Source organism: Caretta caretta, chromosome 9 (genome assembly GCF_965140235.1).
Source record: "Caretta caretta isolate rCarCar2 chromosome 9, rCarCar1.hap1, whole genome shotgun sequence".
Lineage (NCBI taxonomy): Eukaryota > Metazoa > Chordata > Testudines > Cheloniidae > Caretta > Caretta caretta.
This window is the reverse complement of record NC_134214.1, coordinates 31,606,648-31,634,104: the sequence shown is the minus strand read 5'-3', so window position 1 is coordinate 31,634,104 and position 27,457 is coordinate 31,606,648. Positions and strand designations below refer to the sequence as shown.

Genomic DNA, 27,457 nt, shown 5'->3' with positions numbered 1-27,457 from the left:
TAAGCTGCATTAAAAGATCATAAAAATGCACATAATTATTCCCACCCCCACCGTTATCTATTGCTTCTCTTAAAATCAGCCAGAGTCCAGTCACTGAGCCAGCTGTAACAGCCTATAATTTCCACAGTGTAATAGAACAAACTTGGTAAGCATTACCTCTAAGGTAGAGTAAAAAAGACGCATTGTTATGTGCTTTTATCACTGCATGACCCAGGTAGACTTATGAAGTCCAGGGGTGGTGAGTGGTTGCATTAGAAACCAGGATAAAATATTATGAAAAGTTACATATACATATAACTTCCCCTGACTTTGCCAGCACCAGCCCCCAGTCAAACTTTGGTGAATTCTATGGCAGGAACAAGCAGGTCTGGCACGCTGTTGCGTGCACCCCCCACCCCTCTTCTATCAACCTCTCCTTACCCACATCATTGCCTCTAAAGAGACAGGAGTGATAACATCAGGAAATCAGGTCAGGCCATAGAGATCTGCACACAGGCACACTGTACTTGGAACTCTCTTTTCTGTGTGAAAGAAATGGGCATCTTCTCTACCCTCCAGGCCCACAGGAAGCCTCTGATCTGCAGGGAAGGATTTTGACAGGGTAGAGGAACAGACTGGATGGGATGGATGTAGAGCTGAGAGGGCATGCACATCATCCCTCTGCAGAATTAGGCAAATGAATTAACTTTCTGTGTAGCCTCTCTTGGGTGCTCCTGGGGCAGCTGCAGCCTGGGGGAGGTAGGAGCAGTTCCTTCTACCGTGGTTCCAATGGAGCTGTGGTTTCAGTGATCTAGGGGGCCTTGCCACGGGTCAAACATTGTGCAGAGGCACAGGGATTCTGTGCAGCTGTGCCTTACCTCCTGTGGATCCCGGGGGTCTGTGACCTTTTCCATGAAGGGGTGGCAAAGCCTGACCCTACTACGGGATAACCAGGGGGAATCTCAGCAAGGAGTTAGTCATGTAGACCCCCTCCCACAAGGGATAATCTGGATAATAATAATAAAAACAATAGCCTTTGTTGGCAAAGACACAGACAATGTCAGCTCTGAATATTTTCTCTTGATACATTACCATTGCCTCTGTGTTTTGCAGACAAAGACAAGCAATTAAAACCAAGTGCTCAAGAGAAGGGGCAAGAAGGTGTCACAAGACCAGGCAGTCAGGCCCATTGGCCTTGCAATGGGATTATTAATGTGGTTGCATGGCAATCTCTTGTCACATCAGGAAATTGCTTGGTCATCACTCTGGTCCAAAAAATGCATGCTCTGGGACTTGACCCCTGCTCACCCAATACTCCACCCCCATTTCACACCCTTACTGTGGAATTATATAGAGCAGGGGCCAAATTCACATCCAGTGGTGTACACAGGCACAGCTCTACTGAATCCAGCTGGGGCAGCTGAGCAGAGCTGGTACAGCAGGAGAGGATAGATAGAGCTGGCAGCACCTGTATGAGGATGTCAGTCTAGTTAGAGAAAGCGGTGTTGGGTAAGGAGAGCTAGAGTGACAAGTTGATGTGGGGGATGAGTGGGAGTTGAGAAGGCATTCAAAAGGAGAGGTATCCAGGCCCAGAGAGGCTGGCAGAACTGCTGGACCCTTCAAAAAGACTCTGGGGGGGAGGAATGAGGAGACTGTCGCAGGGAGGGAGGGGGCTAACCACAACTTGACATAGTCATTTTCTAAATATTCATCAAATGATTGATATAAAAAAATAAAACACAGCATTATCTCGCAAAAAATTGTGAATATTATTTGGTGAATATTATTCAACCAGCTGCAGTAGTAACAAGATGGAGGAAACCCTGAAAGTGGAAATAATTCAGATAAGCATCTAAATGGAAGTCCAGACCTTTGGCGATTTATCCGTTAGTTCTGGTGCCACATAAATGACATTTTCACATATAAGACTCAAAAGTTCTTATCCCTAGCATGCTGTTTTAACAAGCTTCCTCACTTAAGTTCTCCAGGTTCCAGATATACAGCTGCTGTTACTTGCATACACTGTAGCACTGATCTTAAAAATTATTCAACCTTTTGTGTATATATATTACATGCACCCACATGGGGAACTACCCATTAATGTAGATCCTTTGGGCCAGATTCTTAGCTGGTATAAACTGGCATAGCTCCATTGAAGCCAATTTATACCAGTAAGCATTTGGCTAACTGTTTACACGGTAAGAAACTGCCCGGTGTGCTTGTGTATCTCTGCCCTCTACCAGAGGGAATCAGAACCTCTCAATTGTGACAGGAGATGCACAGCTAATGGCTAACCCAGACTCTTCTTCAGCTCATGTGGCAGGGACCTGTGCTTTTGGAGCAGGATGGTTACATTTCTCTCCACTGTCAGTGAAATTCTGAGTGACCATAGAATGCAGTATAATAAAAACCAAAAAATCCTACATGATGATGGGTTTGTTATAATACATGCAGGTTGTGTCTGCTGTTGGCTACTTCAAATCTTACTAAGATGAAAAGAAAGTTAACTCTGATGTCAAGATACCCATTTTTGTCTTGCTTCCATTGAAAGAATAGTTTTAACAAGTATTAAACTTTGAATTACAGACTAATCCATCAGGCACTGATGTTTTCATAATACTGAATTGACATTAAATGTGAAAGTTCTGTCTTATGATGATGTTGAAAAGGAACATATATTTTGACTCCACCATCTAAATTTACTTAAGATCTGTTATAAAAAAGCAAGAAGAGTTAATTGCTTTCATAATTTGAAAGCACTCTGCCTAGGTTCAGAAGTCTGATTACTTCTAAATTAAAGCACATGCATAAAATTGAAGCACTACCATAAATCCTTGCGCACCATGCTGAACAACTTAAATGGCTCATTTCAGAGTTACACAGACCAGGATCTCAGGTAACCTACAAGATTCAATGAGCTGCTAACCTGAAAGTTGAACCATCAGTAAATTCCCAAACTTGTAACCTGTAAAATAAGCTCCCCTCCTTCAACTCCACACAATCCCAGACAGATGGCTAATGAAGTCTTAGGTCCCAACCCTGAAATGAGCTCTGCATGGGAAGACCCCTGTAAGGAGCTCCATTAGCTTCAGCAGGGCTCTGTACAGGTGCAGAGCTCATTGCAGAAACCTTGGTTCAGAAACAGTTCAAGAACCTTAAAATTCCTCCTGTCTTTCTGGAGATTTCTTGTCCTGTAAAGGGAATGCCATTAAAGAACAGTGTGTTCCTCCAAGAAGAATGCTCCCTTCTTGCAGGACAGATAAAATGTTAATGCTACATGACTATAAAAGGCAGCATGTGCCTATATAATGATCACAAATTGGGGCCCAAGTGTGCAAGATACTGAGGGTCTCATGGAAGAGGTTGGGCCTATACCATGACTGCATCTTGAATTTTCCATCTCAACCTCACCGAAAGATAGAACTTCATTGTTTAAGAAAGTCATGAATAGATAGTGTAGGAAAATGCCTTCATGTTAGCCTAACACCAGTGAAGTAAATCATGTGCCCTTTTATGAGGAAAATCGACTAATATTAAACTTGAACAAGAATAATAGGATGTGAATTTCACTTACCCTATAACAATGCAAGAGATGGCAGTTCCCAAAAAGGCATATGTTAAAATTGATCCTAAATTACGAAAAAAATGTCTCTGGGGAAACAAAGTATGAAAAATACAATGTCAAATTTAGCAGAGTTCATCTTAGAAACCTAAATTCAAGTTCAAACACCAAGTTTAGGAGTCCCAGTCAAGCCATTCCGGCTGTTGCTATAGCAGTTCTTCAGGATTGGAAAAAACAAAACAAAACATAGGCTTCAAATACGCTTTTGAAAATATGATCTAAGACCCCCCTCATGTTCTGTCAGCGTGTCTATATGTCACTAATCTTCCTTTTTTGCATATTAAGTAGGAATTGCATATTCATGCATGAAACAGTTAGTGGTCATAATGAAAGCTCAGGTTCTTAATGACCTTTGTAAATATTACAGTGAATCCCCTCCCTTACACAGGTGTAGGTCCCAATTCTGCACGGGAAGAGGGCTGCTGCACACGTGTGGAGCCTCACTGACTTCAAAGGGACCTTGCATGGGCACAGCAATCCACCCACATATTGAAGTGCAAGATCAGAGCCTTACACAAGCATAACAGAGAGCAGAATCAGGCCCATGGGTTTGAAGTCTTAAATAGTTATTTTCCATTCTCTTCTCTGATATCAATTGGCCTAAATAATTACCAAGCAAAAGAATTTCAGACGGACAATTACTTAGATTCTTCTCCCCACCAATGTAACAATGGCACTACAAAGTAGCCATCAGACCAGCCCACGTTCTGTAATTTAAGAGAGAAATCACTTACCTTCTTTAAACTATATCCAGCATGAAATATAATGGGTGGCAGTAAAACATTGAAGAAGATCGAAGGATCAAAAGTCATCTGCCAGAAAAGACAAAGATATTGAGTAAGGAAAAAGTAAAGCAGCCATTCAGCTTGGTATGGAAGGTTTCAAGTGAGAGACAGGCCATTTTAAAATCAGGATTAATCACGGTGTCAGCCTTAATAAGTTACTCTCGAAAGCGTGGAAACTGGACAAATTACTCAGAGTTATTAGCTGAATAAATACGAGTTTAGAGTTCCCTGTGCATGTGTATATAGTACAATATTTAGATATTTTTGTAAAAAAATATTAAACATAAGAAACAGGTAGTGCTCGGTCAATACAGAACACAGGCAAATTACATTTCACGTGTTAAGGAGAGTAATGAACTAGATGGCCTAGTAGGTTTGGTGGTGGACTGGGGACTCGGGAGTCCTGTCTTTGACTCCTGGCTCAGGCACAGATTTCCTCTATGATTTTTGGCAAGTCACCCCAGGCCTCAGTTTCCCACCTGTAAAAATGGGATAATACCTTCCTACTCCATAGACATTTTGTGAAGATAATGATTCTGAGGTGCTCTGACACTGGGATGATGGCCATACAAGTTGCTACATAGCTAGAAACTGCACACAAAACAAAATTAAAAGGAAAAATAAATCCTTCTTGTGCTTCCTTGTTCCAAATAAAGGAAATCTTCCATCTTGTGGGAGGATATTCTCCATCTTTGCTTATGCTTATTTACTTTTTATTTTGCTTTACCAACTTTAATAATAAAACCCCCCATAATAATGGCAATACTGGGTCAGAACAATGGTTCATCTATCCCAGTAGACTGTCTCCCAACAGTGGACAGTGCCGGATGCTTCAGAGGGAAAGAACAGAACAGGGCACTTATCAAGTGAGCCATCCTGTTGTCCCATCTCAGCTTCTGGCAGTCAGAAGCGTAGGGGCACCCAGAGCATGGGGTTGCATCCCTGACCATCTTGGCTGATAGCCATTGATGGACCTATCCTCCATGAACTTATCGATTTCTTTTTTGAACCCTGTTATAGTCTTGTCCTTCACAACATCCTCTGACAAAGAGTTACACAGGTTGACTGCATTGTGGGAAGAAGTACTTCCTTATGTTTGTTTTAAACCTACTGCCTAATAATTTCACTGGGTGACCCTGATTGGTGTTATATGAAGGGGCTAAATAACACTTCCCTATTCACTTCTGCACACCATTCATGATTTTATAGACCTCTCTCACATCCCCCTTAATCATGACTTTTCTAAAATGAAGAGTCCCAGTATTTTTAATCTCTCCTCAGACGGAAGCTGTTCCATACTCTTAAATCATTTTTATTGACCTTCTCTGTACTTATTCCAATATATCTCTTTTTGAGATGGGACGACCAGAACTGCAGGGGATATTCAAAGTGCAGGTGTACCATGGATTTATATAGTGGCATTATGATATTTTCTGTCTTATAATGTATCCATTTCCTAATAGTTCCTAATATTGTTACCCTTTTTGATTTTCATTGCACACTGAGCAGCTGTTTTCAGAGAACTATCCACAATGACTCCAAGATCTCTTTCTTGAGTGGCAACAGCTCATTTAGACCCCATCATTTTGTATGTATAGTTGGGATGATGTTTTCCAACGTACATTATTTTGCATTTATTAATGCAGAATTTCATCTGCTATTTTGTTGCCCAGTCATCCAGTTTTGAGAGATCCCTTTGTGTAAATCTTGGCAGGCAGCTTTGGACTTAACTATCCTGAGTAATTATGTATCATCTGCAAACTTTGCCACCTCACTGTTTACCCCTTTTTCCAGATCATTTATAAATATGTAGAACTTGTCCCAGTACAGATCTTTGGGGGACACCACTATTTACCTCTGTCCACTGTGAAAACTGGCCATTTATTCCTACCCTTTGTTTCCTATCTTTTAACCAGTTACTGATCCATGACAGAACTTTCCTTCTTACCCCATGACTTCCTATTTTGCTTATGAGCCTTTGGTGAGGGATTTTGTCAATGGCTTTCTGAGAGTCCAAGAACACCACATCCTCTGGATCACTGTTATCCACATATTTGTTGATGCCCTCAAAGAATTCTAATAGAGTGGTAAGGCATGATTTCCTTTTGCAAAAGCCATGTGGACACTTCCCTAACATATCATGCTTATCTATGTGTCTGATAATTCTGTTCTTTACTATAGTTTCAACCCGTTTGCCAAGTATTGAAGTTAGGCTCACTGGCCAGGATCACCTCTGGAGACATTTTTTAAAATCGTCATCATATTAGTTATCTCGTACAACCAATGCTTAATTTGTAATGAAAGAGGTGCTGGGGCTCAAGCAATTTTTTTTTTTACTTTAATAACTGATGCGGCAAGCTCAGGGGTGCCGGAGCTATGAACTGCCAACCCTAGAGGTGCTAGAGCTGAGCCCTGGCAAGCCCTGGCACAAATTAAGCACTGCATAAAGCAGCAGATTTAAGCGATAGGTTACATACCACAGTTTGTAGTTCTGCAATTTCATATTTGAGTTCCTTCAGAACTCTTGGGTGTATACCATCTGGTCCTGGTGACCTACTGTTATTACTGTTTAATTTGTTCTAAAACCTCCTCAATTGACACCTCATTCTGGGACAGTTCCTCAGATTATCACCTAAAAAGAATGGCTCCGGTGTGAGAATCTCCTTCACATCCTCTGCAGCGAGGACTGATGTAAAGAATTCATTTAGCTTCTCTGCAACTGGCTGGTCTTCTCTAAGCACTCCTTTAGCACCTTGATTGTCCAATGGCCCTACTGATCCTTTGGCAAGCTTCTTGCTTCTGATGTACTTAAATTTTTTGCTGTTAGTTTTTGTGCCTTTTGCTAGTTGCTCTTCAAATTCTTTTTTGGTCTGGCTAGTTATACTTTTACTTATACTAGACATGCCAGAGTTTATGTTCCTTTTTATTTTCCTCAATAGGATTTGACTTTCAATTTGCAAAGAAAATTTTTGTCTTGAACCTGTCTCTATTCCTCTGTTTAGCCATGGTAGAATTTCTTGGCCCTCTTACTGGTGGTGTGTGTTTTTTATTTAATTTATTTATTTATTTAGGGAATATTGTTTGAGTCTCTATTATGGGGTTTTTAAAATGTTGCACTCTTGTGACTGTTCCTTTTAATTTCCATTTAACTACCTTCCTCAATTTTCTGTAGTTCCCCCTTTCCAAGTTAAATGATACTGTGATGGGTTTCTTTGGTCTCCCACCCACCCGGTTAAGAATGTTAAAATTAATTACAATATGGTAGCTATTACTAAGCGGCTCAGCTATATTAATCTCTTAGGTGCAGCATTTAGGACTAAATCAAGAATTGCCTCTCCCCTAATGGATTCCAGGACTAGCTTCTCCAAGAAGCAGCCATTAGAAATGTCAGCCATCTAGAAATTTTATCTCTGCATCCCATCCTGAGGTGACATGTTTCCGGTCAATAGGGGGATAGTTGAAATCCCACATTATTAGTGAGTTTTCTGTTTTTGTAGCCTCTCTGATCTCCCTGTGCATTTCACAATCACTGTCAGGTGGCTGGTAGCGTATTCTTATTGCTATTCTCTTATTATTCAAGCATGGAATTTCTATCCATTCTATGGTACAGTGTGAGTGATTTAAGATTTTTTCTATATTTGACTCTATGCTTTCTTGCACATATAGTGCCCTCCCCCACCAGCATGACCTAGTCTGTCATTCCAATGTATTTTTTACCCTGGTGTTAATCATGTCCTATTTTCAACATTTCACCAAGTTTTTGTGATGCCGATGATACTCTAATTTACCCCCTGTAGTAAAAAGTTTTCAGCTCAGTCACTGGAGCAGCTGTTTAGCACATTCGTTTTTAAAATTTTTCCCAAACCCTATAACTGTTTGGGACAGAGTCTGTGTACCTGTCTAATATTAATTTTTCTAGATTCCATAGAAAAATATTTGAGCGGGAGAATCTTTTTTCTGACTGTACGTATTGCAGACTCAATTTGGGTTCAAAGGGTCAAGCTGGGTTCTCTCAATCTCACATCATCCACAGGGGTAAAGGTCCTGCAGGCAAATTAGTGCCTCTGCATTGTCCCGCAGTTTGAACTATAGGGGAATGAACAGCACTGTGCACCAAAGTGTTGAGCTGTAACTCCCCCAGGTGGGCACTGAAAGCAGGAACTAAAAGGTTCCTAGTTTATCTTAAGGTAATCATGTTTGAAGAGAACTAATTAAGGTGAAGTTAGAACCTTCTACTTGCCAGTAAAATGTAATTTTGCCAAGATGTGAATTTGCCCTTTCAGCAAGAGATCTGCTTGGTGGAAATATGCTGAAATCGCATGTGTACTAGGAAGCCTTTCCTTTAAACTTCAGATGTTTCTTTTAGGAGAATATATTCAATTAGAGGGCTTTTAATGTGCTTAATTATTAACAGTTCAACTAATTTACCAGTAACATCCTGTAGCTCTTCATTATCATTTCTGTTCCCATCTGTCCTGATAGTGCAGGAAAAACTGCCATGGCAATGAAACTGAAATATCCTCTCAGTGGCACCCATCTATCCCTATGAGACAACAGCTTATTTATCCTCTGCACTGCTGGAGATGCAACACATCATTGTGTGTGGAAATCTGAGAGAAACTAACTCCATCATGGTCGCTGGTATGCCACATTGTGAGGAAAAAGTGGTCTGTCTTGGAAGCAGCAGGGGGTTACATTATATTCTCCATGTGCAATGGATGAGACTCATCTATTCTGCACAGAGCCAGAGTAACTGGGCTTTGTATGGGGCAATGAGCAGTCCACTATTCACTCCTCAAACCAGGGCTGTACAATCCAGCCCTCCCTGCCCTCTAAGCTGGGATAGCAGCAGCTGTCACTTCATACACCCTTATGCAAGCTGTTAGGCCCCTGGATCTGTGTAACCCTGGACTGTCAAACCCACTCAAGTCTCTGCTTAGCACCAGTCTGTTTGGGTCCCACCTGGAGCTTCCTCACAGAGATGGGGTGGAGGGTTACCCATGTGTTAAGCAGGAAGTCAGAATAGCTCCTGGTGGTCTCTTCTGGCCTTAAATTGCAATACAAATACATGTCCACCAGCCCTACTCAAGGGATTAGGCAATGCTGAGGTTCTTGCGTGGGCCCTTTGCTTTGAGGTGAATTTCACCCTATAAGCATGTACAGGGAGTATAACTTATGGCACTCGGTGAAAGAATCAAATTAGAATACATATGAGAAAATAAGAATCTCTGCTCCAACTTTGAATGGAACCTCTTTGCAGGTTCATGAATAATTAGTTACTTTTCTTCAATTGTCACACAATCCTGTGCTCCTCAATTCTGCTTTAGAATGAGGAACAGAAGGACCAACATACCAGTGGAACAGCAGGTGGCCCAACAAGTACAGGAGGCACCAATAATCTTGTGAAGAAACCTGTTCCCGTGAAACTTCCAGTTCAATTTTTCAGAGCGCATAGTTTCAAGGAGTTCAAATGAATTTAGTATAAAGATGTGAACACTGGGGTCCAAATTGAATTTGGACCTCTTTTGAGGTTCATCCAGCCCCGTATGTAAGCTGTAATGAAAGATGTGCCTGGGCTCAAGTGATTTTTGTACTTTCATAACTGACATGGCAAGCCCAGAGGTGCCAGGGCTATGAACTGCCAAGAGGTGCCAGGACTCAGCATTTGTATTTAAAATAGCTTATCTACTTTAAAAATGTTCTTGTTGTTAATTTTACTCCATTGTGACCATTTCTGGAGCTAGTTTTGCCAGATGTCAAGGCATAATCTTCAGGTGTGATTCTCTGCTCAGATATGCAGGCATGCCTCACTGCATAGCTTGAAAAATCCCTCACTGCATTTGTGTGCAAGTGAGCCCAGTGATCAAACGCACCATACCTAGGATTAGAGTCAAATCCTGATCATTGCTGGAAGGTTCTTTGCTTTTTTCAGAGGTTTATTCATTGCGAAAATTCCACCCCTGAGCAACAAATTGCACCGACGTAAGTGTTTGTGTGTACAGCGCTATGTTAGCGGGAGAGCGTCTCTCGCCAACATAGCTTATGCCGCTCGTGGAGGTGGATTTTTATGTTGATGGGAGAGCTCTCTCCCATCAGCATCTTTCACCAGACCTGCCGCAACGGCACAGCTGCACTTGTACAGCTACGCTGCTGCAGTGCTGTATATATAGACATACCTTTAATCACAGAGTTATACCTATGAACAAATGGGTGTGGCTCTAGTCCTGCAAGGTGCTTGGCACCATTCACTGCACTGACTTAAGGAGTAGATGTGATTACTCATTCTGTGCAGAAGATGCTCAGTCCTATAGCATTTGATAAGGATGAAACCATTTGGGTTCTATAGAAATTACTCTCAAAACCTACAGAATATAATGGTTAGTCAAGTCCTTTCTATTGATCTTATGAATCATCCTACAGAATTCTGTAGCAGGGACATACTTTTCCATTAAAACAGTTCCAAAGACCAATGGAAGAGTCATATTTTATTAAATTCTTGAGAACTTTGTTATAAAGGAATCTGCACCACAAGACCTTTTCAGTTTAAAATTTTAGGATCCAGTCCTCAGAAGTGTCTAGTAACTCCTACAAAGTGCTGAGGCCCAGATACACAAATGGACTTCAGTGCCTAAAGCCCAGTTTTAGGCACCACTGCAATCCACAAAACTCCTGCTCAGCTGCCACCTAACCTTTTAAGGGCCTGAATTTGCTAGATGTCTAAATTTTCTCTAAGAGTTCCCTAGGCACCTACGTTTCTGCCTCTGGACATGCTCACTGCTACCCCAGGCAGGTGCCCATTGGCCTATCTCATGCATAAGCCCCAGTGCGAGCCTCAAACCAGGTGAAGATAGGTGTTGCCCAACCAGTCTTGCCTGTGGGGCCTGATCTAAGGTGTGCTCAGACCACACCTACCTCCACCCAAAACAGCCAGGGAAGGAAAGAGGAACCTTTAGCCCAGTGGTTAGAGTACTCAATCAGGATGTGGTTCAATTCCCTCCTGCGCATCATGAGAAGAAGGAATTTGAACAGGGGTTTCCCATCTCTGAGGTAAGTGCCGTAACTGGACTATGGGACCTTCTGATGTGAGTATCTCTCTCCTGTTGAAGCTGTTCTACAGTGTATAAATAATTAAATATGCACTGGGTGAGTGGGAAGGTGACTAATCCAGTGGTCAGGGCACTCATCTAATAGGTGGGAAACCTCTGTTCAAATCCCTTTTTCACATCAGGCAGAGGGCAGCAATTGATATGGGGTCTTCAGCACCCTTGGTGAATTCCCTAACCACGGAGCTAAAGTTATAAGAAAGGCCTCCTCTCCACCTCTGTCACACAAGACATGGCTTAGGCACCTGACACCAGGAGAATGTTCCCAGCTATGGAGCTCAAGTAGAAATAGATACTTCCTTCCCACCTGGATTTAGGCACCTAACTCCATGAGGTGGCTGGAACTTAAGATACGCCCCCCTCTCCCCTCCTCTATCTCTGCTATTGGCTAGTTTAGATAGATCCCTGCTTAATGGGCTAGCTTTTGTGGCTCTCATACTCTGGGGTCTTTCCTCACCCTTCTTTCCCCCCCCAACCCCCGAACACATTGTACAGGGAGCCTAGGGAATTAACTCAGCATTTGTGGATTCCACTGGGTGACAAGAAACTTAAAAGTTAGGCACTATAATGCCTAAGTCCTTTTGTGGATCTTGGCCTGAGTGACAGACTTAGGCCTTGTCTATACTACGGGGGGGGGGAGATCGATCTAAGTTACACAACTTCAGCTATGTGAATAACATAGCTGAAATCGATGTACTTAGATCTATTTACCGCGGGATCCACACTAGGCTATGTCAATGGGAGACACTCTCCCGTTGACTCCCCTTGCGCTTCTCGTTCAGGTGGAGTACAGAAGTCGACAGGAGAGCCATCTGCGGTCAATTTAGACGGTCTTCACTGGACCTGCACATTGATCCCCAGTATGTGTAGACGAGCCCTTGCTGTGTGTTGAGAGGGCTCACCACCTCGCAGAAGGCACAAAGCATCTCACAGGATTGGGCAACCCTATAACTAAATTTAAATGTCTATTTCAGATCACTCATTTATTAGCTGCAGCCTGGATTGTCAAAGGGACACTGCAGTAGGTCACACTCCAGGAGTAATTGTAAAGCTCTTTAATAAAGGCTCATTACATATTTAAAATATTATATCATACTTCTTTCAGGAAAAGGAGTAATTATGCTGGGTTCTGCATTCCAGCAGATGAATGGGTATTTATGTGTTTAATTCCAATTAACAAATTAAATTGCGCATAAAAATTCTTTGTTGAAAGGAAAGCAGATGCTGCTTGGAGAAGCATGTGTTCCCTTCTATGCTTTTCCTAAATTGTCTGTTTTTAAATGGGAAAGGTTTTGGATCTGTTATGCAATGTCTGTCCACTGCCAAAAGGATTGATTTGGCAGGTGTGGAGCGTTCATAGTGTTCTTCGTTCTTCACAGTTACCAGAGAGGACTAGAGTGTGATGCAGCAGGGTCTTAATAAAGGGGGAACTTCCTGGTTAGGGAGCTCATTAGTTGCTGCTTAAAGCATGGCTCTCTATATTTATACCCTCACCCGAAATGGTGTCAGAAGTGCGTGAATCCCTCTCTCTGAAGGAGGAGTAGAGGACAGAAAAGAGCCCTGACTGCCAGAGTAGTGAGTGAGTCGGGAAAGTGTTGAAGCTGCAGCAGGAAGGAATCGGAGCCCTGTCTCAGCACAGCAATGGAGCCCGTAGCACAAATAGAGAAAAGGAAGTGTTAGCAGTCAGTTGGACAGCTCAGGACATATCCATTTGGCTCGAATTTTAACAAAGAAACAGATCACAAGCCCTTAGTGGTATTACTGGGATCAAAGCTTTCCACCTGGGATTCAAAGATTTTTGCTATAGCTAATGTGATTTTTCTTTCAACACTGAACACATTCCAGAGAAAGCACTCATAACTGCAAACATGCTATCTAGAGAGCCAATGGGGCAGCCACCAATGGAAGATGAAAAAGCTTTAGAGAAAGATGTCAAAGTCTACACTTTGTTCTTACAGCAATTCCAGTACCTACCAGCTAACTTCAGCAAATTGGAGATAAATAACTAAAGGATGAGACTTGCCAGAAACAGACTTTACTCTGCCAAGGAGGGTGGGGTCAAAGGAGTTAACTTCCAACTGACCTACCACCATACTGACAGGACCAAAATGACCTTTCACATGCCAGTTGGCCTGCTTCTGAAAGGACACACATTCTTATCCCTATGAACTTCAGAAAGATACTCTCCAATATCCCAGAGGGACACCAAAGTAAAACCAAGTGTGGAGCATGAACACAGCAATCTGTGTGGTGGCCCCAGTCTGAATAGGCAAAGTCACACCTTAGTAGAGGCTGCGAGATACGTAACTCTATACAAAGCGACCTGACAGACCTTTGATAGGGGGTAGTCACAAGATTTTTTTTCCCCATTATTATAGCTGATTAATTCTCCAGATATTTTGACTTAGCTAAACTTACACAGTGTTCCTCAGCACAGGTCATTCAGAACCTAAAGTCAATATCTAAACCTCATGGAGTTGCTGTAGTCCACATATCTGATAATGGGCCTCAATTTACCTTTAAAACATTCCTACATTTTGCAAAGGACTTTGATTTTGAACATCGTAGGAGGAATCCACATTGCCCCCAGAGTAACAGGGAGGTGGAAAGAGCAGTGCAGACTTTAAAAAGACTTCTGCAAAAATCAGTGGCCCCATATAAAGCATGCCTAGGCATATCGGTCAACACCACTTGCATCTCTACTATCTCCATCAGAACTTCTGATGGGAAGACAAATAAGGACATCTTTGTGGCAACAATACAGATTAAACTGGTCCGACCTGATGGAATTTCAAAAATGGGATGCTGAACTCAAAATTCAGCAACTAAAAGTTTCCATATTAAGCACAGAACAAAGGCATTACCTGAATGGACAGTGGTGGATTAGCCCCGGGCCAATGGGGTCCGTGCCATGGGTCCCAGCCAATTTGGGGGCCCTGGAAAAATGGGCACCCCACTCCCTGACCCCGCTCCTGCTGCCTGCCCAACGTTCCTGCCGGCGGGGGAGGGGGAGGGGCAGTGAGCAGGATCAGGGCATGGGGGCTTGCCCCGTTCCCTCCCGGCAGAAGCACCAGGAGGTCGGAGCAAGCCCCCGGTCCTCAACCCCTCCTGGCAGGAGCACTGGAGGCGCGGGCGAAGGGACGGCAGGTGGAAGGAGTGGGGAGGGGCCCCCACTTGCTCTGGCTCAGGGCCCCAGAACATCCTAATCTGCCTCTGTGACAGGAGATGAGGAACAAAGTTTGGATCAAGAGCTCCCAGACATTTGGAACTGTTCAGAACTTGGTAGAAACTCCCAGATCCTACCGAGTGGGGACTCCAAGAGGACTTCTCCAGAGGAATCAGATTAATCTTCAGTATTTCCCAACACACCAAAGAGAGGATCTGGGGCTTGCAAGTACTCTGTAAGGAATTAAGTCCCCTCCTCAGGGAACTCCATGCACAAACTCCTCAGAAGTGATAACAGTCTGGAAGACTGATCAGACCCCCTCAAAGACTTGATCATTAGAATAATGCCTAGGATTATTTAAATGCAATTGATAAGGGACATAGTAAAAATAGTTTTAAGAAATTTGAAGTATATTTTGTACTGTTGTATGTATATCATTTAAATTTTAACTTTTCATTATAAAGAAAGAAAGATGTGGAGTGATTATGGAGTTCCTGGTTTTCCACAGTCACCAGCAAGGAACAGGATGGATTGAAGCAGCCATCTTACTAAATGGGAGAACTTCCTGGTTAGGGAGTTCTCTAGTTGCTGCTTAAAGTATGGTCTCTGTGTTTATGTCTTTACCAGAGGCAGATTAAGGGTTTGTGTCCTGGGCGAAAGCAAGGGCCCCCCAACTTTCTGCCTGCAATTCCCCTGGCCACTCCCACCCCCAGGTGTTCCTGCCGGGAAGCAGGGGTGCCTATTTGGGGGGCGGGGGGCAATTGGCCAGGGCTCCTGGGCACGGGCCCTGCAGCTAATCCATCACTGGTCTTCACACCATAGCACACAATCTGAAAAATGCCAGCACCTTGTGGGTTAACTCTGTGCATTGCACTTGGCCTCTTCAACAAAAAGCGTTAATTGGGAAAGTCGCAAATTTTAATAATTTTGAAAAAAAACCCTATTATAATGACCCCTCATCATTCCTGCAATTTGTGGAGTTGAGTTTTCTGAGAAACAGATTTACTGCATTTATTCATAATGAATAAAAACCTCACTATTTTTTTGCAGGTAGTAGACAAGACAACATTTTTCCCTATTCCATTTTAATGTATTGTCTTTTGCAAAAATTTTAAGGCATAAATATATATTAAGCCAGATCCTCAGCTGGTATAAATTGCTGTATGTTACTGACTTCAATGAAGCTACATCCCCTTTTTCTCATGAAATCTATCTAATCTGTATGAAAAACTACAACACTATGGATTTGAACTCAATATGACAGATATGTGTAGCTGGTAGGAAAAACAGATTTTGTGTAATAACCATGGGAATTTATGGATCTTGTCCACATTATCTCCTGCATCGAAATCCACTGAGCACAGAAGAGAAAGAGAGAACACTTCATTTTGTTTTGATTTTTTCTTGTGCTGCTCTGACTTATGCCAGCTGGCAGCAGTCCCTAAAGGACCGTACATCAGCTGAAAATTGGCAGAAGACAGTTCCATTCTAATTCCACTCTGAAGAAGACCCCAATACCCCTTCCCTCCATGACATATCCCCTAAAGCAGGGTGGGATGAATTGTTAACATGAGACACGTTATAAGCCAGCTTTACGCCAAGAGAGAGCTCCCACTTCCTGGTTTAGCCAGGTCCGAGTGCGGTGGAAAGAGGCCAGAACAGAGGAGGGAATCTAGCCCGCTGCTTTGGCCGCCATATGGAACACATTTTGTTCTACGAGTGCCATTGCAAAAAACAAAAAGACATGTAATAAAAATGGAATATTGCCTAGAGTTCAAACAAAGTGCATTCCGCAGTACAATCCATGTGTATGAAACAGATGTATTTTTACTGTGTGTTTTGCTTCTTCAACAAAAGACTGGGGAAGAAAAAAAAATGTACATTTTCGTTATAAAATAAGACACTCATTAAAATGATTTCCCAAAAGTGATGTTAGAATGAGCATGAGTCTGAACAAAAATAAAAAATGGTCAGCCTTGCTATTGCCAGGATAGTGCCTGTATTCTCCATCAAGTTCAGGCCTGAAGAGATAGTGTTCTGCTTTTTTAACTTCATTTCAAGTAACTCCCAGTACAACAGAATCCTGTTTACAGCCTAGCACTGAGACACAAAAGACATTATAATACTAAGCCTGTGTAATTTGTTGTTCTGTCTGGGGGCTCTCCTACATTAATACCTTTAAAAGTGACAGCATGTCATTAGCAGAATGGCTTGCTCCTTCTCTGTCCAGATAAAATGCCTTTTTTTTTAAATAAATGGCTACAATATACTAGATGGATTATTTCTCTTTAAAGCAAACAGAGCAGATTGCAAAATTGTTTCCGTCTTCTTACCAACTGATAACTTGATTCGATAAACAGGAAGTGAGAACTCAGCAAAAAAAAAATTTTTTTTTTACTGTTCTGCTTACTTTGAGTTATTAAACTAATGTGAACCGGCTGGCAAATAATGGGATGTGGTAAATTTAGCTACGTTGACAACTTTATAGGAAATAAGATGGAGAAAGAACTTTTTACCACTAACTCTTCCAAACCAAGAGTCTCAAATGTCACATTAACATGGGAATTAAGTCAGTAAGTAAATCAGATTAAACATTTTTCCATAGGCAACAGAAATCCTAATTGCATATTTTTATTATTCAAAACAATGCTACGATGATATTTATAACTCATGGCACAGGCTAATCACTAATGAAAAGGCTCAGGAACCTTATATGATGAAGTCAAAGGGGAATTTTGGTTTGCACAAAACAATCAAAAAATAGGCCAAAATGCAAGCATTTTTAAAATTATTATTTTTAAACAAAAGGCAGGACAGGCTCTTTGGGGCTTGTTTTCACCTCCTAAATTCTGCTGAATTTGTATTTGCATTTGCTGCATAGTGTCAAGTCGAGGTAGAGTGACTCCCCCAGGCGTAGTTTGCAGAAGTAGCATCTGCAGCATGTTCCCCCTCCCTGTGTCCTGAACATAAGAACATGAGAATGGCCATCCTGGGTCAAACCAAAGGTCGATCCCTTCCAGTATCCAGTCTACCAACAGTGGCCAATACCAGGTGCCCAGAGGGAGTGAACCTAACAGATAATGATCAGTGATCTCTCTCCTGCCATCCATCTCCATCCTCTGACACCATTCCTTACCCACTATGCTAACTCCACAGAACTGAGGCTTTAGAGAATCTTATTGGGGTGTCAGGCTGGGGAAAGAGGGGAGGCTGGTCCCCTGACAAGGCTGCAGTTATCAGTGTGCAATTTATGCTGCTCCATTCTCATAATAGCTGTTATTCAGCTCCAGAGCGAGTGATGAACATGCTGAAACCTAGGCTGCTCATTGCATCTGAGCACAGCTGGATGTCAGGCAAAAGGTGGCACTTCAAGCACTAGAGACACATGCCACTGTGATACTTAAGGAAAACTCTCCATGCTGCCAGATTGCTCCTAGTTTCTAGGTTGACTCTGACATGGTTGCAAGCTAAGGGGAAGAGCTGGTCCACTGCAGGACCTAAGGAGGAATATCTCCACCCCAACAGTAAAGCAGGCAAGTTGTTATACTAAAAAACAAATATGGGGACCCCTTGAGTTGCTTGGGGCCCCAAGCAATTGTTTAGTCTGCTAATGTCTAGTGCCAATTCTTCTAAGGGGGACTGTTGTGGCTATGCATAGCCACCTGCCAAAGGCAATTATCTCAAGAGGCAATAGTCTTTCAGGAAAATGCCTGAAGACTCAGTAAAGTCTGAATAAGTCTGAGGTCCCAGTATTTTCCTGTACCCACCCAGGTTTGCTATCACAACCTTCAATCAGCCTAATTTTTCCTGAGGGAGGCATTAACCAAACATACACATATTCTAATTCAGGAAGGAATTTAAGTATGTGGAAAACTTTAAATTTGTGATTAATCCCCCTGACTTCTATGCATGGGGACCTATATTATTGAGATAAAGACAACTCCTGAGTTTAAATAATTTCCATTATAACACATAGGTAAGTGAGTTACAAGGCAACCCACATGAAGGAACTTGGAAGTCATACAAGAATGGAGTGTAATCAGAAAAGTGAAGTTTAAGAAGTTTCTCATATGGTTAGAACCTTGGTATGCACATGTCCTATCTCTCATTACAACATGACAAATGTGCTGTTATGAAAAGTGCTTGTTGGGTTTTTGCATCATTCTCTTTCTTAGAGAGTTAGAAAAAAGGAAGTGTGGGGGGGAGGGAGCATAAAATTTAGATTTTAATATTAACATTACATTTGAAATTTTTGATTCCAAGTAGAGCTGCTTAAGTAATGAAAACACTGATTTGTAAGTAATTTCTTCAATGTCTGATGGGGGGGAAATGTTTTACGTCCATCACTCACTAATATGATTTGACCAGATCTTCTCAAGATAAAGTCAATATTTGTGGGGGCTGGAGTGGTCATACCAGAGAACTCAGGCAATTGTTTTGTTCACACACAGCCTCCTGACTGCAGCGGAGCTGTGAACTATAATTCTTTTCTGTTTCATAGCAATTGGACATCTAATTCACCTTATTTCCTTTTTCTGTCTGTCCTCCTTCCTGTTCCTCCCTTGTCATCCTAAAATCAGAATAAGTGTCCATATCACACTATAAATAGGGACAGATTCTCCTTTCACGCTGGCATAAGTTAATAAAGCAAGAACTCATTTTATAACACACAAGGATAATGGCAGACAATCCTTTTACCTTTTGAAGCATTGCATTGCCTTGGTGAGCATTAACGTTGTGTTGGTTGATTTCCCTTTTGTACTGATATTCATATATTTGGTTTGTTATATTAACAAGTACAGTGGGTGGGCCAAACTTCAGCTTCTCACAAGTATAGACAGTTCCACTTTCAAAGTTGGTTGGTGTTGTTGCATATTGTATAATTAATCCCATTACGAGACCTGCAGATTAGAAACATAAGAGGTTAAAATACTGTGAGTGTCTGATACAGCATTGGTTGTAGACATGGAGAAGAAAAGTATGGTGGTGCCCCTTCACCAACAGTACCATCGAGGTGCACTCCAGGCAGTATTGTGTGGATGAATATGGAACACTGAAGGACGTGGCAATTTCTGGATGAGTACAGGGGTGGACATGAGGGTTTTACATGCACCTGGAACAGATCATACTTCTGTGATCCAGGTATTGAGGTCATTCTGATGTTTTTACTAACCATGTTACTCAGCTACTGCATGCCTAATAAGGTATGTGTGGTAAGTATGTATTTAAAGCGGGAGGATGCTTTTGTGGCTAGAACACTGTACTGGAAGTCAAGAGATAATGTTCTTTTCTCAGCATCTCTGAAGATTTCCTGTGTTAAAGTTACGCTGGGCAAGTCGTTACTCACTCTGTCCCAGGACACATTCTGCATATTGTAACGAGCTATGCAGTTACGGTGCTATATAAATAATAAACAATAAAAATGGAAAGAATGATGCTGTTGTGGTTAAGACACAGAGACTTGGATTTAGTTCCTGACTATATAGGCTATGTCTATCTGCAGCTGCAGCTTTATACTGCAGTTTGCATAAATATGCCAGTGCTATCTGTACTCTAGCTACCTTGCTAAAAATAGCAGTGAAGACACGGCAGCACAGGCTTCAATATGGGCTGCACAAGCAAGCACATGCTTCGGGGAGTCAGGCGGACTTGTGCAACCCGTGCTGCCATGTCTCACTACTATTTCTTAGAGAGCTAGCTAGATTAGACATGCCACCTGAGATTTAAACAAGCTGCAAATCACACCCCCAGCTGCAGCATAGCTATGCTGCTGACTTCCTGTGAGATTTTAGGCAAGTCACCAACAGTGTCCGCAGATGGAGAAAATAATACTTCCCAATTTGCCATGGGTGCTGTGAGGATTGTTGATAAATCAATGGGTTCATTTTATTTATTGAAAAGATGTCAGATAACTTCGCTCAATTGGTTTATTGAGCATAGAGAAATCAGCACAGACAGAAAAGGGTTAATACTTTATATGATCCTGGGAAGTAGTTGTTGCAGCAGTTTTCAGCATGTCTGTGTCAAAGTTTGTGCTTAATTCAGCTCATATTTAGGAAGTGTCTACACTTAAACTGCTACATCAGTGCAGCTGTGCCACTGTAGTGCTTCAGTATAGCCACTCACTACAGCAATAGGAGGGGCTCTTCCATCACTGTAGTTAATCTCCCCCCTCCCAAGAGGTGGTAGGTAGTTCAATGGCAGAATATTTCTGTCGACCCAGGGCTGTCTACACTGGGGGTTAGCTTGGCTTAACTACGTTGCACCCCTGAGTGCCGTAACTGGTCAGCTTAACTTTCTAGTGTAGACCTGGCCTTATATGTCCCTTATTTATGACAGCAAAAAGACTAATGCCTCTCACTCCTTTTTCCTTATCTGTTTTTTGTCAGGTTATAAGACATCTGTGCCAACTACAAACAATATTATTCCAAATGAGTACAAATAATATTAGGCCATGAAAACCTACCATAAGTGTTCCCAGCACACAGTTCCTACTAGATGAAGCTTATCCATCATGCTTTTGACCAATCAATGGCACATACATCTTGCTTTTGGCAAATAAACAGTACAAGGCACAAAACCCACAATTTAACTACTAATAAAACCTAAAAGTACACAATAAAACCTAATCTTGAGTATAAAATATTCAAAGATACACCTTTAGCAAAGTACAAAAGTATGCTGGCAATTTTTGGTTCTTAGCTTAGCATAAGCCTTCTGGTTCATTCTATAATATTGACTAATAGTATAGTATAGTATAAATACTTGGGAAATGTTCAGATACAATGATGATGGAGGCCATTAAGTATCTAGATTTTTTTTAGAGCCCTTTGAAAAATATGAACGAAATTTAACTTTAGAAAGTAACCCAGAGGAGTCAGAAAATTTAGAGTTAATACTGAAGTTTCATTCAGTAACCAGATACTATGCTGATGAGAGTGGTATAAATGGCTAGACAGAGAGATGGAACAATCTTGTTGTTGGCCAGTTTTGCAGAGGTCTCTGAACAGTGGTTGCCTCTAGCATATTATATCAGATGTAATATTTTAGCTTCATGGAGTAAGGCAAAGATGGTGTAATAGCAAGAATGCTGACTATACTGTTAAGGAGGGATGTTTTCTTTAAATCCCTCAGGATTCACATCACCAGCTAAGAGTCCAAAGGTTGCTTCCTGAGGTCATATGAAATGTGCATAATAAATCAGATAATAAATCTAGCTGTAGTAAGAGGTAGCATACAGACTTCCTGAAAATTCTTGGGGGAGGGAAGCAGGCACTAAATGTTCCAATGCAAAATATTAATACCATGATGGCCAACCCCAAGAGTTCAAAAGTCAGACCTCAGGAAGCCATGAGAATTAACTGGTTAAAAGAGTTTGGGGTTTTCAGTCTGACTTCAGATTATTTAACCTTTAGGGGGAACTGCCTATCTCACAAGGTATTATTATAGGTTGAAAATTCAACCTTAAACGCACTCAAAATGCACATGCAAAAATGTGGACCTTCCCATTCCATGCTTGGAAGGATGCCACTCACCCTCTCTCAGACCCTTGAATGGGAGTACTATCTTCCTTTCCTCCCCAGCTCTCTTTCCCTGTCTGAAACTCTCAGATCCTTCTCTCAATCTCAAGACTCTGTCTGCCATCAGTCTCAGCCCTTCTACTGCTCCCCTGCCTGTGCATTCTCCTTCCCTTCCCCTTCAGTCTTCTGCCATGACACATTCTCCCTTCCTTTCCACCCACCGAAGTCTACCTCTATGGTCCTCATTTCCTGTCCCCATAGTGGGCTTGCCTGCTCCCTCATCCTCCTCTCCTACCACTCTAAATTCTGCTGTCCTCCCATATTCACCTGCTCCCTCACTGTCCTTCAATATTAATTTACGCCATACAATGTTCTTGCTTCGCTTCAAAATTCCCTTGCCCCCTTATTAACCCATACCCCACTGTCCTGCTTTGCTCCCCACCCTTCCATATGTAAATGTGGGAATAGTCCCGCTATTGTGGGGAACTTTCCTGACTTCTGCACTACCCCGGTGAAGTGGGCTAGCAAAAGGATCTGAGTCCTCACTCCCACTTCCTTTACCCAGTGGCCTCCCTGCTCTTGAGGACTCCCCTTCCACTCTCCTGTCTGGCAGAGTCCTCGTAACCCCAACAAGGCTGGGCCCGGGATTCCTGGGAGGCTCAACCCCCAACCCTGCTGTGGTCACCTAGGACAGGGGCTAGGGTGTCCCCACTCCAGGGTACTCTCTCTGCCCTGGGCACTTCTCTGACCCACTGACCATTACATACAAGTTAAAGCAAACGCAAGTTATTTAATCAACAATTAATTTTAAAAAGAATAAGGAAAAATGGGAAAGGTTAAAGGGAACACATCAACCCGCTCTGTGGCAGGGAACATCACAAACAGTGTCTCTGGAATGTCAGGGCAGTTCACAGTCTGTTCCTTGTAAGTCCCAGGCCTCCTTCTCAGGCCCTGGCTGTGCTGCAGGGATGCTGTGGGTTGGACACTTGCTCTGGTGGTGGCCACATGCTCTCAGGCTCTAAGTGGTAGGACCCTTCTTCTCAGTGTTGCCCCCGCCCTGTCGGGGTTATGATCCAAGCCTGGCCTGCAGAGCCTCTTGGCTGAGGCGTCTCCCCATGCTGGGCCCGCTGCCCAGGGTCCCCCTTGGTCTCCCCAGCTGCTCACTGCACCCAGCTCCGGACTGCTCCAGCCCCAGCTCCACCACTCTGTCTCAGCACTGCTGCTGCTGCTCTGCCTCCAGCTCCCTGGGCTGTTTCTTTGGCCCCTCTGCCTCTGGTTGCTACAGCTCTGCTCCCAGGACAGGTCTGCTCTGCAGGCTGCTTCTGTGACTCTGCTCCCAGCACTGACCTGCTTCCTGGGCTGCTTTTTTAGCCCCTCTGGCTCTGGTTGCTGCAGCTCTGCTCCCAGGGCAAATCTGCTCTCTCTGGGCTGTGCCTCTGGCTTTGGGGCTGCAGCTCTGCTCCCAGGACAGGGTCTGCTCTCTCTGGGCTGCTTTTCTGCTCCCTCTGGATCTGGCACAGCTCTGCTTCCCAGCTCAGCTCGGCCCCTGCTTTCTCCTTAGCTCAGCCCCACTCTGACCCAGGCAATTCCAGCTCACACCGAGGATGGGACCTCCCTGGCCTCCTGACTCCCTGATTAGCCTGCTCGCCCCGTCGTTCAGGCTGACCTAGAGCATTGGCCTCTCCCCATTGTTCCTGGGGACTGTCAGTCTCAGGGTCCTGATTCACCATCGACCCTTCCCCCTTTTTAGTACTGGTACCTAGCAACTAAAACACCCCCACTGAATGTTAGTAAGGGGGCAACAGTCCCCTTACACGTATCTGCCCCGTCTCCCCACACTATTTTTCCCTGCTTTCTGACAGCATGTAGGGCAGCCATCTTCCTTGAGTCAACCAGGACTCTCTCCTACTGAAACAATGAGAGATGGTGACCATCTTTACTAGGAGCTCTCTCACCATCACCTGCAAAGGTAGTGGGGAAATGACAGCCATTTTAATTGAGGGGATCGGCCTGTGGCTCTCAGATGGCCGTCATGTTTTGCCTACATAGCCTCTGTGCTACCATTGAATAGATCCCTGTTTCATAAAACACTTTGAGAAACCTAGTATATGCTCTTTACATAAAACCAAGTTCTGGTTACTGTTTTAAATATATGGGGACTGTCAGGGAAGTCCGGGATCAGACTACCTGCAACAGGCACCTGTAAGGGAGAATGAGCCAACTCAGATCCACCTAGAAGTAATTGAATCCCTAGTCAGTTAGTTAGTTGTGTTACTAGGCCTTAAGTGGGGGGGATCCTAGAGACAGGAAGCTCCTGAGGAGAGGAGCTCCCAGGACAGCTCACCAGAAGAAGGAGCCTGGGAAGTGTGCTCCTAAGGACAGGGAACTCCCGAACAGTGGCAGGAAGCCCAGCCTCTCAGGAACTACAGGCTGTCACAGAGAAGAGCTGCTGTTGGCAGATCTCTGCACGCCCTGGCTTCAGGGAAGCCTCCTGCTCATGCAGTGGGAAGAGACCTGACTTTCCAAGGAAGGGACCAGAGCCAAGAGAACCCTGCTGGAGGGTAGGAGACCGGGGAGAACACATAAACTGAGACTGACTGTCTCCAGCCAAGATGTTGTGGTGAAGGTTTGCTTGTATTTTCATTGGACCTTTGATTAAAAAACTAGACCACTCAGAAGGGTCATTGTTCCCTACATAAAGCCACATTTAACTTATTAAATGGCACATTTGGGGAAACAGACATGGTCAAATTGTGTTCTCAGTTATACTAGTGAAAGTTCATTAATTTGGCTTCTGGGTTATATTATTTCAAACAGAAGTGGTAAGTTTAAGATGGGAAGCTACAAGGGCAACTGTGTCCTGGCAAGATACGATATCTTCAACAGTAGTCACAAACAGCCTTCTGTGAGTTTTCTCTGGTGGGGCAGATAATATTCAGAAATGGCTAGTCTGGCATTTCACTGCACTTTTCCAAAGAAGTCACACAGAACTATGGTATGTTCCAGTCCTGCAAACACTTAGGTACCTGAATATATTCATATATGTAAAGCTAAACAATGTGTGTTTGCAGGAATGGTGCTTTTTAAGGTCTTAAAATTATCATCAGGATTGCTGTAAGGAAATAAAAATCAACATTTGACAAAGACAACTGGCTCGTGTTGCTTCTTTCCCCTAGTTTGGAGCCTATCATCAGATGCAATATGGGTCAGGGTAGCATACTGAACTGCCCAGATGCTTAAAGGTATCGTCAGTGGTTTTAGAGTACAAATAAAATTCACAATTTTGTTAGTATCAATAGACATACAGGGATGGCTAGCATTAAGTACAGCAGATGTTGACAATCAATATTCTGAGAGCATTAATGGAGCTTTTGAGTCTCTTGAGTTCTCAGAGGAACATTATGATGTTTTAAATTTGAAGTACAGATGGATTCAAATCCCTAGATTCAGAAAATTAATGAAAGCTCCATAGAAGGATCTATAAGAGACAATTGCTGTATCACTTCAGTATGTTTCTGGAGACCACTTAAGTATTGCAGTCATATTATTCCTTAAGAAATAAAGCATTTACCATAGGTCGGATTTACCAATACACTGAATATAAAACCTCAGGAAAAATAAATATTTTAAAGTTTATGCATTATCATCAACTCACATAAATTTCTGCTTTGTATAAAATATTTATTATCTCTAGTAGAGCTTTACTCAGAGGCCCTAGTCCAGATTCCAATTAAAATCACCCCCTTTTTTAAGCATGGGCTAAAGATGTACAGCATATGCCTTCCTTTCTACGGCCTCTACCTTCCTGTGTTCTCACCAGCTCCAAAAAAATTATTTACAATAGGTTCTAAAGAAGCATTCAGAACACATATAACAAAAGCAAAACTAATATTTTCAATATCCCTTGCAATCACTGTTCCCCAACACTGCAACCAAATATGGAAATACTTTCAAACAGCTCTCTGTGTTTAATATATGGGGCATCCTATGCAAAACACACCTTTAATACCAGATACATGTGGCAGCCCCTTATATGTTCCATTCATTTCAATAGAATGGGAACCAAATGCACAAACCCAGATTTTAGAATGGAAGGCCAGCAGTGACGCTGTTAAAAATAACAAATTGCATGAGAACAAATCAGGAAAGGATTAATTCACATAATAAGAAAACAGGTAGCCCTATTACAGGTTGCTATGCTGTGAGCAGAGGTAAGACAGCTTCAGCTATGATAACATCAGTTGAACATGGAGTTTAGTCATTAATACAGGGTCTCATCATGCAAGGTGAGAGCATGCCACACTGAATAGGAATCAATCCCTAACACAATAGAAGTCAGAATTCAATTAGAACATCTCTTCCCCTCCCAGGTTCCCTTTACCCGAGACGTTTCCCTGCAGTGACTAGTACTGATGTTCAGATAATTCCTTTTTAAAAGTGACTTCTGATGCTGGATTGAATCAGAAAAAAGACACTTTAAAGTGACAGTTTTTTTTTTTTTAAATCGCATTACCATTTGTTACTCTTCTCCCAGAAGCACCCCAACTAGATCCCAAACCTGATTTCATTTAACTCAATAGGAATTTTGCCAATGACTTCAGTGGAAGCAGGATCAAACCCTTAATCATAGATAATAGTATTGGAAAAGACCTTTGAGGTCATCAAGGCCACACTCTCGTATCAAAAAGGATATTCCTCCCTCTAGGATTTTATCTAACTATTTCTGAACACCTCTAAATGAAGGTGACTCAGAAACTAAGCAGTTCAGTCCATTGCTTAATTCTCCTGACTATTCAAGAATTATTTTAGAGCAGACCTGAATTCCTTCACATTTGATTTAAAAACATTATGTCTCTTTTATATTCCAACTACAAAATCCATTCTGGCTATGGATGTTTCTCAAACACTTGTACTATATTATTGCAATCTGCCTTGATCACGCCTTTTTCCAGGCTCTAAATTATACCTCGAAGATCTCTCTTCATTATTCATACATGAATTGAAAAAGGGAAAATTGTGATCTTTGTCATATTATCCCAAACTATGGATTCCCATTTCTAGTACCTAATCCTATTAGGTTCTGACCTCCCACAGTCCCTTTGAAGGAATTGGTCAGCACACATTCAGAACCTTGAAGGATCAAGCTCACATCACCATTTTTGTCCCAATTCCAGTAAATAGTTCCCTGAATAAAGCAGTTACAGTTTAGTGTCTTAGGACAGTGGCTGTAAGAGGTCTTCCGATCTGTATTCCTGGCTCTACTATTGACTTGCCATGTGACA

The 27,457-nt window shown here is 42.5% G+C and overlaps 1 protein-coding gene across 1 annotated transcript in view; it reads right to left on the bottom strand.

Annotated features, from left to right (window-relative positions):
• SLC9A9 (solute carrier family 9 member A9) overlaps positions 1-27,457 on the bottom strand; it is a 316,631-nt gene that overhangs the window by 285,071 nt on the left and 4,103 nt on the right. Inside the window, exons 2-4 of the mRNA XM_048864122.2 lie at positions 19,354-19,556; positions 4,336-4,413; positions 3,554-3,630 (exon numbers count right to left, since the gene is read on the bottom strand). Of these exons, the coding sequence (XP_048720079.1) occupies positions 3,554-3,630; positions 4,336-4,413; positions 19,354-19,556 (358 nt within the window). The remainder of the gene's footprint in view (positions 1-3,553; positions 3,631-4,335; positions 4,414-19,353; positions 19,557-27,457) is intronic.